This window comes from Agelaius tricolor, unplaced genomic scaffold (genome assembly GCF_023055355.1).
Source record: "Agelaius tricolor isolate 1412-34295 unplaced genomic scaffold, bAgeTri1.0.p SCAF_131, whole genome shotgun sequence".
In the NCBI taxonomy this organism is placed as follows: domain Eukaryota; kingdom Metazoa; phylum Chordata; class Aves; order Passeriformes; family Icteridae; genus Agelaius; species Agelaius tricolor.
The window spans coordinates 1,235-16,021 of record NW_027269391.1 but is presented as its reverse complement, the minus strand read 5'-3'; the positions used below and the strand labels follow the sequence as shown (position 1 = coordinate 16,021).

The 14,787-nt window shown below is 51.6% G+C and overlaps 1 protein-coding gene and 1 long non-coding RNA gene across 2 annotated transcripts; one reads left to right on the top strand and one right to left on the bottom strand.

The window, feature by feature from the left end:
• Positions 1-547: 547 nt before the first annotated feature.
• Positions 548-5,831, bottom strand: LOC139586686 (uncharacterized). Its single transcript, XR_011677906.1, has 2 exons — positions 5,123-5,831; positions 548-850 (listed from the first exon to the last, which is right to left on the bottom strand). It is a non-coding gene; the product is annotated as an uncharacterized lncRNA (long non-coding RNA).
• Positions 5,832-6,679: 848 nt separating this feature from the next.
• Positions 6,680-13,643, top strand: LOC139586685 (TOX high mobility group box family member 4-like). Its single transcript, XM_071420269.1, has 4 exons — positions 6,680-6,941; positions 8,021-8,089; positions 10,486-10,717; positions 12,573-13,643. Exons 1-4 carry the CDS (start codon positions 6,846-6,848, stop codon positions 12,815-12,817), a joined length of 642 nt encoding a protein of 213 aa, XP_071276370.1. The 5' UTR covers positions 6,680-6,845; the 3' UTR covers positions 12,818-13,643.
• Positions 13,644-14,787: the final 1,144 nt, after the last annotated feature.

Below are 14,787 nucleotides of genomic sequence, written 5' to 3'. Positions count from 1 at the left end.
GGGGGTTCTGACCCAAAAAATGGGAATTTTAGGGGATTGTGACCCAAAAAATGGGGATTTGAGGGGTTGTGACCCCAAAAAATGAAGATTTATGGGGTTGTGACCCAAAAAATGAAGATTTAGGGGGGTTCTGACCCAAAAAATGGGGATTTAGGGGGAGTTTGGGGAGTCCAAAAAGCCCAAAAAAGCTGAAATTTGAGTGGGGGGGGTTTGGGGTTGTGCTGACCCCAAAAATCGGGAATTTGGGGGTCTCGACCCCGAAAATCAAAAATTGAGGGGGGGGTTTGGGGGTCCTGACTGTGAATATCAACAATTTGGGGGAGTTTGAACCCAAAAATCAAAAATTTGGGGGGGTCTTGGGGGCACAACCCCAAAAATTGGGAATTTGGGGGGGTCTGGGGGAGGTTTGGGGGGTCCTGACCCCGAAAATCCAAAATTCGGGGAGGATTTGGGGGTCCCGACCCCAAAAATCCAAAATTTGGGGGGTTTGGGGGAGATCTGGGAGGTCCCAATCACTAAAAATCAGAATTTTGGGGCGTTTTAAGGGCCCAGACCCCAAAAAATGGAAATTTGGGGGGTCCTGGGTGGAATTTGGGGGATCTGGGGGTCCCCAACCCCCAAAAATGGAAATTTTGGGGAGGATTTAGGGGGGTCCTGGGGGGAATTGGGGGTCCCCAACCCCAAACTGGGGGGGTTGGGGAGTCCCAGGGGGAATTTGGGGGTGCTGGGGAGGTTTTGGGGGGAATTTGGGGGGAATTTGGGGGTTTTGGGGGGATTTTGGGGTTTTTTGGGGGGAATTTGGGGTTTTTGGGGGGCTCTTCTGAGGCTGGGGGGGCTCCGGAGCTCCAGGCTGTGGGGAGAGAGAAAAGAGGGGGGGTCAGGGGGACCCCAAAATTGTGGGGTTTGCACCCAAAATGAGGCAGGAAAGGAGCTGGGGAAAATGGGAGACCCCAAACTGGGGGAAACTGGGGGAACTGGGAGCCCAAACTGGGGGAACTGGGAGCTCAAACTGGGGGAAACTGGGAGCACAAACTGGGGGGAACTGGGAGCACAAACTGGGGGGAACTGGGAGCCCCAAACTGGCCCAAACTGGGACCCAATTTGGGGTAACTGGGACCCCAGTTTGGGGTAACTGGGACCCCAAAGTGGCCCAAACTGGGACCCCAAACTGGTAATAACTGGGACCCCAAAGTGGTGCAAACTGGGACCCCAATTTGGGGTAACTGGGATCCCAAACTGGGACCCAATTTGGGGTAACTGGGACCCCAATGTGGCCCAAACTGGGACCCCAATTTGGGGTAACTGGGACCCCAAACTGGGACCCAACTGGGGGAACTGGGAGCACAAACTGGGGGGAACTGGGGGGAACTGGGAGCCCAAACTGGAACCCAATTTGGGGTAACTGGGATCCCAAACTGGGACCCAACTGGGGGTAACTGGGATCCCAAACTGGGACCCAATTTGGGGTAACTGGGATCGCAAACTGGGACCCCAAACTGGGGTAACTGGGACCCCAAACTGGGACCCAATTTGGGGTAACTGGGATCCCAAACTGGGACCCAATTTGTGGTAACTGGGACCCCAAACTGGGACCCAATTGGGGGTAACTGGGATCCCAAACTGGGACCCAATTGGGAGTAACTGGGATCCCAAAGTGGTGCAAACTGGGACCTCAAAGTGGCCCAAACTGGGACCCCAATTTGGGGTAACTGGGATCCCAAACTGGTAATAACTGGGACCCCAAAGTGGCCCAAACTGGGACCCCAAACCGGAGATAACTGGGATCCCAAACTGGGACCCAACTGGGGGTAACTGGGATCCCAAACTGGGACCCAATTTGGGGTAACTGGGACCCCAAACTGGGACCCCAATTTGGGGTAACTGGGATCCCAAACTGGGACCCAATTGGGGGTAACTGGGACCCCAAACTGGGACCCAATTTGGGGTAACTGGGATCGCAAACTGGTAATAACTGGGACCCCAAAGTGTCGCAAACTGAGACCCCAATTTGGGGTAACTGGGACCCCAATTTAGCACAAACTGGGACCCCAAACTGGGGGTAACTGGGACCCCAACCTGGCCCAAACTGGGACTCCCATTTAGAATATCTGGAACCCAAATTTAGGACAAAGTGGGACCTCAATTTGGGATAACTGGGACCCCAATATGGGGTAACGGGGACTCCAATGTGGCCCAAACTGGGACCCCAATTTAGGACAAATTGGAACCCCCAAATGGCCCAAAATGGGACCCCAATTTAGGGTAACTGGGACCCCAAACTGGGACCCCAATTGAGAGTAACTGGAACCCCAATCTGGGGTAACTGGGACCCCAATCAAGCACGAACTGGGACCCCAATTTAGCAAAAGCGAGGACCCCAGTCTGGCCCAAACTGGGAGCCCAATTTAGGGTAACTGGGATCTCGATTTGGGGTAACTGGGACCCCAAAACTGGGCGTAACTGGGACCCCAATCTGGCCCAAACTGGGACCCAAACTTGGGGTAACTGGGATCCCAAACTGGGGGGAAGTGGGACAACAAACTGGGGGAACTGGGACCCAATTTCGGGTAACTGGGACCCCAGACTGGAGCTCCAGTTCAAGGTAACTGGGATCCCATTCTGGCCCAAACTGGGACCCCAAACTGAGACCCAGCCCGGCCCACCCGGACCCCACCAGAGCCCCCCATGAGGGCCGCTCCCCTCCCCCCCCTCCCCTCACGACCCCCATGAGGGCCGATCCCCCCCCCATTCCCGCCTTACCTGTCCCGCCGAGCGCCTGAGGGAAAAGGGGGGGAAGGGAAGGGAAATCCGCCACCCCCCTCGCTTCGGGCCGATATTCGGGGGGGGTTTCCCCACAGAAATGATTTTTGTTTTTTAAAAAATATTTAAATTTTTAAAGGAAGGGGGGGGAGCAAGGGGGTGTGGGGGGGGGGGGGGGGGCGCCGCCGCTCGTGCCCCCCCCGCGCGCGCGCGCCGAGCCCGGGGGCGCCCTCACGGAGCGGCTCGCGGCGCAACGCAGCGCGCGCACGGCCACGCCCCCTTCCCAGCCGGCCACGCCCCTCCGCCTCGCTCCCCATTGGCTGAGCCCCGCCGGCGCCGCGCGCTGATTGGTCGGAGCAGCCGCCAGCCGGGTGCGTTGCGCACGCCCACCCGGAAGCGCTCCCCCTCACGGACATGGTGGGGGGGGCCTTCGTTTAGGGGTGGCCGCGGCGCTGCCGGAGCGCGCGGGGCAGGCGGGAGCGCGGGCAGCCGCGAGCCGCCATCTTGTGGCGCTGAGGGGGACGCGGGGTCCTTCGCCCTCAGAGGGAGGAAAAAAAAATCATAGATTAAAAAAAATTTAAAAATAAACCCAAATCTGTCGGATTTGAGCGCAAAAAAGCGGCAGGAGCGGCGGGAATGGAAGGGATTGGCCGCGATCGGGCCGCATCGCCCCGAGCGGCGGCGGCGGCGCCAAAATCGAGGGCGGGTTTGCGGCCGGGCCTGGGACTGGGGGAAGATCGGGGAAAATCGGGCAAAAAAAATCGGAAAAAACGAGCAAAAAACGGGAAAATCGGGCAAAAACCGGAAAATGGGGGAAAAAACACTCGGAAATGCCGGTTTGGGGACAAAAGGGGCGAGATTGGGCTGAAAATGCCCCCAAAATTGCAAAAAGTGGCCCCAATAGGCCCTCAGGGATCCGGGCTGAGACCTCAAAAGGCAAAAAAATGGAAATGAAAGGCACAAAATGGATAAAAATAGCCAAAAAAGGTACTGAAGGGTATAAAAATGGATTGGAATGGCATAAAAATGGATAAAATGGCCAAAATGAGGATAAAATGGGCATAAAAATGGATTAAATGGTTATAACAATGGACTAAAATGGGCACAAAATGGATTAAAATTGTCACAAAATTGATAAAATCGTCCCGAAACGAGGTTTAAAAGGTCCCAAAAGGATAAAAATAGAACTAAAAGGGCACAAAATTGATAATTATGGTCCCAAAACGACGCTAAAAGATCCCAAAATTTCACTAAAATGCCTCGAAATGGATTTGTAAGGGTAAAAATTAGCATTAAGTGGTCCCAAATTAATACAAATAACACAAAAAATGGATAAAATTACAGGAATTTGTCCCAAGAAACGCTCAAATCTCCTCAAATTTATTTTTTTCACCAGTAAAAAATAGGGAAAATCTCAACATTTGACATTTTTTAGGAACCTCGGCACCAAATTCTGGGCAAATCCCCCCAAAATTCAGGTTTTAAATCCAAAAAGAAAAAAATACCCCCCAAATCTTTCAATTTTTGGGATAAAAAGGTTGAAAAAAAATCTCAATTTCTTGTTTTGGAGGAAATTTGGGAGCAAATTGGGAGCAAAACTGCCCCAAAAAATCCAATTTTAACCCCCAAAAAAGGATAAAAATCCTCAAAATTCAGGGTTTTGGTGGGTTTTTTACTAAATTACCAAAATACTCCAAATTTCTCCAGTTTAAAATGAACCATATATGGAATTAAAAGTTAAAATATTTTAAAAACATTTTAAAATTCAACAAATTTTGTTGTGTTAAAAATTGTGATTTCAGCTGTGTGATTTGAGTTAAAAGTAATTTCATTGAAAATTAAATAGTTGAGTTAAAATGATATAAATTAGCCAAACTCACTTAAATTAATTTAAATTAATTAAGTTAACTGACATAGGGTAAATATTACAAAGAACTGTGATTTAAAGTTCTAGACGTTTTACTTTTTAAAGTTTAAATCTTTAAATTTGAAGGGAAAATTCAGCCAGAAATAGAAATATGGGGTGAAAAATACTGAATTTGGGATAAAACTTTGGAATTTGGGGCAAAACCCTGGAATTGGAGGTGGAGAAATCAGAATTTTGGTTGAAATTCATGAATTTTGGGCCAAAAAAAGTGGAATTTGCGGTGAAACTCTGGGATTTGGGTTAAAAAAAGGAAATTTAGGTCAAAACAAAAAGGAATTTGAGGAAATAAAAGCAGAATTTTGGAAATGTTGGAATTTGGTAAAGGACCCTGGAATTTGGGTTAAAAGCAGGAAATTTTGGGATCCGAGTCTGGAATTTGGGTTTGAAACACGAAATTTTGGGGTCCCAGTTTGGCCTCTTGGTCCCGTCCCTCACCTCTGATTGGTGCCACCCGCGATGACGTCACCAAACACGGACCAATGGGGAGCGCAGGGTCCTGGAAAGAGGGAGGGGCTTCGTCAATTGGGGGCGGGGCTTCCTCAGTAACACCAAAACCTCCTGATTTTACCCCAAAATCTCCCGATTACACCAAAATCTCCTGATTTAACCCAAAACCTCCTGGTTTCACCCCAAAATCTCCCGATTCCACCAAAATCTCCTGATTTCACCCCAAAACCTCCTGGTTTCACCCCAAAATCCCCTAAAGAACCTTAAATCTTTAGATTTTCCCTCAAATCCCCTCTGAGACTCCTCAAAACCTCTGAATTTCCACCTAATTTTCCACAAACTCCCTTTAAAAATTCCTGATTTCTGCAAAACCTCCTGATTTCACCCAAAATCCCTCCAGAGACCCCTCAGAACCTCCTGATTTCACCCAAAAATCTCCCCAAATCCTCTCATTTCTTTCCCAAATCCCTCGAATTTCCTCATTTCAACCCAAATCCCTCAAATCTCCTTATTTCACCCCAAATCCCCTCATTTCTCTCCCAAACCCCCTCAAATCCCTTCATTTCAACCCAAAGTCCCTCATTTCTTCTCCGAACCCCTCAAACCTCCTAATTTCACCTCAATTCTCCTCTTTTCACCCCAAACCCCCTCATTTCTCACCCAAAACCCTCAAATTCCCTCATTTCACCCCAAATCCCCTCATACCTCCCCCAAGATCCCTCATTTCTCACTTTTTTTGTCCCAAATCCTCTCATTTCTCCCGAAATCCCCTCATTTCTCCCCAAACCCTCTCATTTCTCACCCAAACCCGTCAAATCCCCTCATTTTGCCCCAAACCCCCTCATTTCTCACCCAAATTCCTCAAATCCTCATTTCACCCCCAAATCCCCTCATCCCTCACCCAAATCCCCTCATATTTCCCCAAATCCCCTCATACCTCACCCAAATCCCCTCATTTCTTACCCAAACCCCTCGAATCCCCACATTTAACCCAAAATCCCCTCACGCCTCCTCCCTTCACCCCCCAAACGCCCCAAATCCCCTCATTTCACCCCATATCCCCTCATTTCCCGCTCATTTCCCCCAACCCCCCTCATTTCTCACTCATTTAACCCCAAACCCCCTCATACCTCCCCCAAACCCCTCAAACCCTCACATTTCACCCCAAATCCCCTCACGTCTCCCCCCAACCCCCCCCCCATCCCCTCACGAACATTCCCCCCCCCCCCTCAATTCCTCCCCCGCCCCTCCCACACCCCGTGGGCCCCCCCGGGCCGCCCCCAAATCCCCAAATCCGCCCGAATTTCCCCCAAAATCTGCCCCGGACCCCTCCCCCCCCTCCCCCCCTCACGGCCCCCCCCCTCCCCCCCTCAGCCCCCCCCCGCCCCGCCCCTCCCCCCCCGCCCGTCGCCGCCGATGACGCACCGCCCGCGCCGCGCGCGCCCGCCGCTGGCGCCCCGCCCCTTCCGGCGGCGCTCCGCCCCTTCTCTATGGTTCCTCCCCATATCCTCCCTGAGGGCTCCTCCTTTCCTATTCCGGTGCCGCTCTAGCTCGGTCCTCCAACGCTTCTATGCTCTCGTTCCCTCTCTGTTTTTAAACAAAAAAAATCTAAAATTTGTCGAAACGCCCCAAGTTGGTTTTTTGGTGTCACAGAGAGGGGGTTTAAACGGCTGGGTTGCGGTTGGGTTGTCCGCAGGGAGGTTTCGTCTCTATGGTGGCGGCAGCGGAAATGGCGGCGCCAGGGAGGGGCGGGGTTTCCGCTTCGGCGCGCGGCGCCCCGGGGGGGGGGAGCGGCGGCGCGATGGAGGTGAGGGGGGGGCGGGCGTGAGGGGAAAAATGGGGCAAAAAACGGCCAAAAATGGGAAAAAAGGGGGAAATAAACGCGCTCAGGGGCGGCTGGGGGCGGGGCGGGGAGGTTGGGGCGGGAAAATGGGGGTTTGGGGAGCGGGGGGGGAGGGCGGAGAGCGTGAGGGGGAAATGGGGCGAAAATCAGGAAAAAAGGGGAAAATGAGGGAAAATATTGTGATGTGAGGGGAAAGAAGGGGAAAAATGGGAGAAAAAGGAAGAAAATGGGGGCAAAAAGGGGGTTTAGGGTGTGGGGGGAGAGCGTGAGGGGAAAATGGGGAAAAATGGGGGAAAATGGGGAAAGAAAGAGAAAATGGGAAAAAAGGTTCTGGTCTGAGGGGAAAATGGGGGAAAAAAGGGGAAGAAAAGAGAAAAAATGGGGGTTTGAGAAGGTTACAGTGAGGTGGGGAGAGCGTGAGGGGAAAATGGGGTGAAAATCGGGGAAAATGGGAAAAAAGGGGGGAAAAAATGGAGAAGTGGGGAAAATATCGGGAAAAGGGGGGAAATTTGGAAAAAAGGGGGAAGTGGGGAAAAAAAGGGCAAAAATGGGGGAAAAAAGCAAAAAGTAGGGGGAAAAGCTGGAAAAAATGAGAAAAACGGAAGAAAAAATGGAAAAATTTGGGATAAAAGGGAAGAAGTAAAAGAAAAATGAAAAGGTGGGGGGAAAAAGGGAATAAGTTGGGAAAATTGAGGGAAAATGTGGGGAAAATAGGGAAAAATGGGTAAGAAAGAGGTGAAAGGGGAAAAATGGGAAAGAAAGAGGAGGAAAATGGGAAATAAAGAGAAAAGTGGGGAAAGAAGTAAAAAGGGGGGGAAAGTGTGAAGAAAGAGGGGAAATTAGGGGAAAAAGTGAGGAAAAAAGGGGAAAAAATGAGATAAAAATGGGGGAAAAGTGGGAAAAAATGGGGGAAAAGTGGGAAAAATGGGGGAAAAGTGGGAAAAAATGGGGAAAAACTTGGAAAAAAATGGGGGAAAAGTTAAAAAAGGAGGAGAAGGGAAGAACAGGGCTGAATTTGGGCTGAGTTGCTGTGGTTCCTGCAGTTCCCCGGGGGCAGTGACAATTACCTGGCCATCACCGGCGCCTCCCACCCCTTCCTCAGCGGGGCCGAGGTGAGAAACGGGCGGGAAAAGGGCAAATTTGGGCAAATCCCAAAGGAGCCCCTGGGGCACAGCCCCTGCTGAGGGTGGGGCTGGGAAGAAAAAATTGAATTTTTTCTGATTTTGCCTTGGAACCGCCTCAATTTTTGTGCCCTGATTTTGGGCTGAAACCCTTTGGGTTTGGGAATGAATTTCCACATTTTTGCTCACAGCTCCCTCGTTTTGTACAAAACCTCTGAGTTTTTGCCCCAAATCCCTGGATTATGGCGCCAAACTGCCCAAATTTTGTCCGGAACCCCCTGATTTTGGTGCCAAACCCCAAATTTTGTCTGGAACCCCCAGATTTTGGTGCCAAACCCCCAAATTTTGGTGCCAAACCCCAAATTTTGTCTGGAACCCCCTGATTTTGGTGCCAAACCCCCAGTTTGGTGTTGGGAACCCCCAGTTTTGTGTTGGGAACCCCCAGTTTTGGGCTGAAACTCCCCGATTTCTGTCCTAAAGTCCCCGTTTTTCCACCAAACCTGATTTTGGGCCGGAACCCCCTGATTTTGGTACCAAACCCCCAAATTTTGGTGCCAAACCCCCAAATTTTGGTGCCAAACCCCCCGATTTCAGGTCCAAACCCCCCAATTTCCATCCCAAACCCCCAATTTCGCTCCCAAACCCGAGTTTCGATCTCAAACCCCCAATTTTGCTCCCAAAACCCCAATTTCAATCCCAAATCCCCAATTTCCATCCCAAACCCCCCAATCTCCATCCCAAACCCCCAATTTTGCTCCCAAACCCCCCAATTTCCATCCCAAACCCCCAATTTTGCTCCCAAACCCCCCAATTTCAGGTCCAAACTCCCTGATTTTGCTCCCAAACCCCCCGATTTCCATCCCAAACCCCCCAATCTCGCCCCCAAACTCCCCAATTTCAGGTCCAAAGCCCCAATTTCCATCCCAAACCCCTCAATCTCAATCCCAACCCCCCCCGATTTCCATCCCAAACCCCCAATTTTGCTCCCAAACCCCCCAATTTCAGGTCCAAAGCCGCCAAATTTGATTCCAAACCCCCAATTTCACTCCCAAACCCCCCAATCTCTCTCCCAAACCCCCTGATTTCACTCCCAAACCCCCCATTTCCATCCCAAACCCCCCAGTTTTGCTCCCAAACCCCCAATTTCAGGTCCAAAGCCCTGATTTCAACTCCAAACCCCCCAATCTCGCTCCCAAACCCCCCGATTTTGTTCCCAAACCCCCCAATCTCTCTCCCAACCCCCCCAATTTCCATCCCAAACCCCCCGATCCTGCTCCCAAACCCCCCGATTTTGCTCCCAAACCCCCCTAATCCCAAATTTCCATCCCAAACCCCCCAATTTCCATCCCAAATCCCCCAATCTCTCTCCCAAAGCCCCAAATTTTGTTCCCAAACCCCCCAATTTCAGGTCCAAGCCCCCCCAATCTGCATCCCAACCCCCCCAGTTTCTCTCCCAAACCCCCAATTTCACTCCCAAACCCCCCAGTTCCCCAATCTGGCTCCCAAATTCCCCAATTTTGCTCCCAAACCCCCCAATTTCAGGTCCAAGCCCCCCCAATCTGGCTCCCAACCCCCCCAATTTCCATCCCAAACCCCCCGATCCCGCTCCTACCAAACCCCCCCAATTTCCATCCCAAACCCCCCAATTTCACTCCCAACCCCCCCAATTTCCATCCCAAACCCCCCGATCCCGCTCCCAAACCCCCCAATTTTGCTCCCAAACCCCCCTAATCCCAAATTTCCATCCCCAAACCCCCCAATTTCCATCCCAAACCCCCAATCTCGCTCTCAAACCCCCAAATTTTGTTCCCAAACCCCCAATTTCAGGTCCAAAGCCCTGATTTCAACCCCAAACCCCCCAATCTCGCTCCCAAACTCCCCAAACCCCCCGATTTCACTCCCAAACCCCCCAATTTCAGGTCCAACCCCTCCAGTCTCGCTCCCAAACCCCCCAATCTCTCTCCCAAACCCCCGTAACTCACCAATCTCACTCCCAAACCCCCAATTTCACCCCCTAACCCCCCCAATTTTGCTCCCAAACCCCCCAATTTCAGGTCAACCCCCCCCCCCAATCTCTCTCCCAACCCCCCCAATTTCGCTCCCAAACCCCCCAATCTCAATCCCAAACCCCCAATTTCAGGTCCAAATCCCCCAATTTCAGGTCCAAACTCCCTGATTTTGCTCCCAAACCCCCCAATCTCAATCCCAAACCCCCCGATTTCCATCCCAAACCCCCAATTTCAGGTTCAAGCCCCCCCCAATCTTCATCCCAAACCCCCCAATCTCAATCCCAAACCCCCCAATTTCGCTCCCAAACCCCCAATCCCCCCAATTTCACCCCCAAACCCCCAGTTCCGCCCCCTAACCCCCGTCCCCCCCTTTCCCAGACGTTCCACACGCCCAGCCTGGGCGACGAGGAGTTCGAGATCCCCCCGATCCCGCTGGACTCGGACCCCTCGCTGGCCGTGGTCGGGCACTTCGAGGACCTGCCCGAGCCCGGCGGCGCCCCCGAGGCCCCGTTCGCGCCCCCCGGCTACGGCGTGGGGGGGGCTGGAGCTGCCCGTGGCCGTGGGGCTGCCCCCGGGCATGATGGAGCAGCCGGGGGGGCTGCTCAACATGGTGAGTGTGGGGCTGGAAATGGGGGGGTTTCGCCCCAAAAATGGGGGGTGGGACCCCAAAAACGGGGGGGGCTGCTCAACATGGTGAGCGTGGGGACCCCAAAAATGGGGTGGGAATGGTCCTGAGAATGGGGAGGGATTGGTCTCAAAAATGGGGGGTTTGACCCCGAAAATGGGGTGGGACTGAAGTCCCAAAAATGGGGGGTTTCACCCCAAAAATGGGGTGGGAATGGTCCTGAAATGGGGTGACAATGGTCTCAAAAATGGGGGCTTTGACCCCAAAAATGGGCTGTGAATGGTCCTGGGAATTGGGAGGGAATGGTCCCAAAAATGGGGGCTTTGACCCCGGAAATGGGAGGGGTGTGACCCGGAAATGGTGAGTGCTGGGCCGGAAATGGGGGGTGTGACCGGAAATGGTGAGTGCTGGGCCGGAAAATGGGGAGTGTGGGGGCCGGAAGTGGGGGGGTGGGACCCGGAAATGGCCTGGGAATGGTCCTGGAAATGGAGGGAATGGTCTCAAAAATGGGCTGGAAATGGTCCTGGAAATGGGGAGGGAATGGTCCCAAAAATGGGGGATTTGACCCTAGAAATAGTCCTGGAAATGATCCTGGAAATGGGGAGGGAGTGGTTTCAAAAATGGGGGATTTAACTCCAAAAATGGTCTGGGAGTGATGCCCCAAAATGGGGTGGGAGTGATGTCCCAAATAGGGGGGTTTAACCCCAAAAATGGGGTGGGAATGGTCCTGGAAATGGGGAGGGAATGGTCTCAAAAATGGGGAGGGAATGGCCTCAAAAATGGGGGGGTTTCACCCCAAAAATGGGCTGGGAATTGGGAGGGAATGGTCCAAAAATGGGGGCTTTGACCCCGGAAATGGGAGGTGGGACCCGGAAATGGTGAGTGCTGGGCCGGAAATGGGGGTTGTGACCCCAAAAATGGGGAGGGAATGGTCCTGGGAATGGGGAAGGAATGGTCCCAAAAATCGGGGATTTAACCCCAAAAATGGGGTGGGGAGTGATGCCCCAAAATGGGGAATTTAACCCCCAAAATGGGCTGGGAATTTAACCCCAAAAGTGGGGGAATTTAACCTCAAAAATGGAGGGGATTTAATCCCAAAAATGGGGGAATTTAACCCCAAAAATTGAGGGGATTTAACCCCAAAAATGGGGGAATTTAACCCCAAAAGTGGGGGAATTTAACCGCAAAAATGGAGGGGATTTAACACCAAAAATGGAGGGAATTTAACCTTAAAAATGGGGGAATTTAACCCCAAAAATTGAGGGGATTTAACCCCAAAAATGGGGGAATTTAACCCCAAAAATGGGGGGAATTTAATTCAAAAAATGGACGGAATTTAACCCCAAAAATAGGGGAATTTAACCTCAAAAATGGAGTAGGATTTAACCCCAAAAATGGAGGGAATTTAACCTTAAAAACGGAGGGAATTTAACCCCAAAAATGGGGGAATTTAACCTCAAAAATGGAGGGAATTTGACCTTAAAAATGGGGGAATTTAACCCCAAAAATGGGGGGAATTTAATTCAAAAAATGGACGGAATTTAACCCCAAAAATGGGGGAATTTAACCTCAAAAATGGAGTAGATTTAACCCCAAAAATGGAGGGAATTTAACCCCAAAAATGGGGAATTTAACCCCAAAAATGGGCTGGGCACAGTCCTGAAAATGGGGCTGAAAATAACCCAAAAAAATCAGATTTTTTGGGGTGTCAATAACCGGAATTTTGAGGTCAATGATCTGTATTTTGGGTTCAATAACCAGGATTTTAGTTCAATGATTATACTTTTGGGCAAATAATTCTATTTTGGGTTAAATAATTTGGTTTTTTGGCCTTTTCCAGGAGCTGGAGCCGCCCATGGGGTCCCAGTTCCCCCCCAGCGCCCCCGTGACCATCGAGGTCCCCTGGGCGCCCTCAGCCCCGCCGCGCTGCTGGCCACGCCCCTGGCCACGCCCCTCACCACCATCGACCAATCGGAGCTCAGCTCGCAGCTGGGGCTGGGGCTGGGCGGCGCCGCCTCCTCCTCGGCCACGCCCCCGGCGCAGGCCCCGCCCCCCAGGCCCCGCCCAGCCCCGAGCGGGGGCTGAGCCCCGGCCCCTCCCCCGCGGGGTCCCTGCAGGACGAGGAGATGGAGGAGTTCAGGAGGGTGAGTGTCAAAAACGGCCAAAAATGACCCAAAATGACCCAAAACTGCCCCAAAATGAGCCTGGCAGGGCAAGGAGATGGAGGAGTTCAGGAGGGTGAGTGAGAAAATACCCAAAAACGGCCAAAAATGACCCAAAAATGGCTTAAAATGCCCCAAAATGAGCCTGGCAGGACGAGGAGATGGAGGAGTTCAGGAGGGTGAGTGAGAAAATACCCAAAAATGACCCAAAAATGACCCAAAAACGGCTTAAACTGCCCCAAAATGAGCCTGGCAGGGCGAGGAGATGGAGGAGTTCAGGAGGGTGAGTGTCAAAAACGGCCAAAAATGACCCAAAAACAGCTTAAAATGACCCAAAATGAGCCTGGCAGGGCGAGGAGATGGAGGAGTTCAGGAGGGTGAGTGAGAAAATACCCAAAAATGACCCAAAAACGGCCAAAAATGCCCAAAATGAGCCTGGCAGGGCGAGGAGATGGAGGAGTTCAGGAGGGTGAGTGTGAAAATGGCCAAAAATGACCCAAAAATGGCTTAAAATGACCCAAAACTGCCCCAAAATGAGCCTGGCAGGGCGAGGAGATGGAGGAGTTCAGGAGGGTGAGTGAGAAAATGGCCAAAAATGACCCAAAAAATGACCCCAAAAACGGCTTAAACTGCCCAAAATGAGCCTGGCAGGACGAGGAGATGGAGGAGTTCAGGAGGGTGAGTGTCAAAAATGGCCAAAAATGACCCAAAATGACCCAAAACTGCCCCAAAATGACCCAGGCACACAAAATACCCAAATTTCACTTTTCCCCCCATTTTTCTCTGTATTTCTCCCCCTCCCACCCCCAAATTTCCCTATTTCCCCCCCACACAAACTCCCAAATTTCCTTTTTCCCCCATTTTTCCCCTGTTTCCCCCTCCCACCCCCAAATTTTCCCTTTTCCCCCCATTTTCTCACTTTTTCCCCCCCTCCCACCCCCAAATTTCACTTTTTTCCCTCCCAAATTCCCCCTTTTTCCCCCATTTTTCCCCTCTCTTCCCCCCACACAAACCCCCCAAATTTCCCCATTTTTCCCCCCATATTTTCCCCCTCTTTCCCCCCAAATTTCCCCAAATTTCCCGTTTTTCCCCTATTTTTCCCGTTTCCCCCCTCCCCACCCCTAAATTTCACTTTTTCCCCCAAATTTCACTTTCCCCCCATTTTTCACTGTTTCCCCCCACACAAACCCCCAAATTTCACTTTTTCCCCCCCAAATTTCACTTTTTCCCCCCCCAAATTTCACCTTTTTCCCCCCCAAATTTCGACTTTTCCCTCATTTTTTTCCTCTGTTTCCCCTCACTCAAACCCCCCAAATTTCACCTTTTTCCCCCCATTTTTTTCCCTTTTTCCCCCCACACAAAACCCCCCAAATTTCACTTTTCCCCCCCAAATTTCACTTTTTTTTCCGCCATGTTTTTTCCCCGTTTCCCCTCACACAAACCCCCCAAATTCCCCTTTTTCCCCCCATTTTCCCCCTCTTTCCCCCCCAAATTTCCCTTTTTCTCTCTTTCCCCCCCTCCCACCCCCAAATTTCCCCTTTTCCCCCCACCCACAAACCCCCCCAAAATTTCACTTTTCCCCCCCAAATTTCCCCATTTTTCCCCCCAAATTCCCCTTTTCCCCCCATTTTTCCCCTATTTCCCCCCACAAAACCCCGCCAAATTTCACTTTTTCCCCCCATTTTTTCCTTTCCCCCCTCCCACCCCCCAAAATTCCCTATTTCCCCCCACACAAACCCCCCAAATTTCCCTTTTTCCCCCACATTTTCCCCCTCTTTGCCCCCCCAAATTCCCCTTTTTCCCCCCCAAATTCCCCTTTTCCCCCCATTTTTTCCCTTTTCCCCCCTTCCACCCCTAAATTTCCCTTTTCACCCACACAAACCCCCCCAAATT

Bases quoted from the DNA above. Each gene is read 5' to 3' on its own strand.
- LOC139586685 (XM_071420269.1), top strand. From the start codon at position 6,846: ATGGTGGCGGCAGCGGAAATGGCGGCGCCAGGGAGGGGCGGGGTTTCC. The intron at 6,942-8,020 runs GTGAGGGGGGGG...TGGTTCCTGCAG, and splicing joins GGAGCGGCGGCGCGATGGAG to TTCCCCGGGGGCAGTGACAA. The intron at 8,090-10,485 runs GTGAGAAACGGG...CCCCTTTCCCAG, and splicing joins CCTTCCTCAGCGGGGCCGAG to ACGTTCCACACGCCCAGCCT.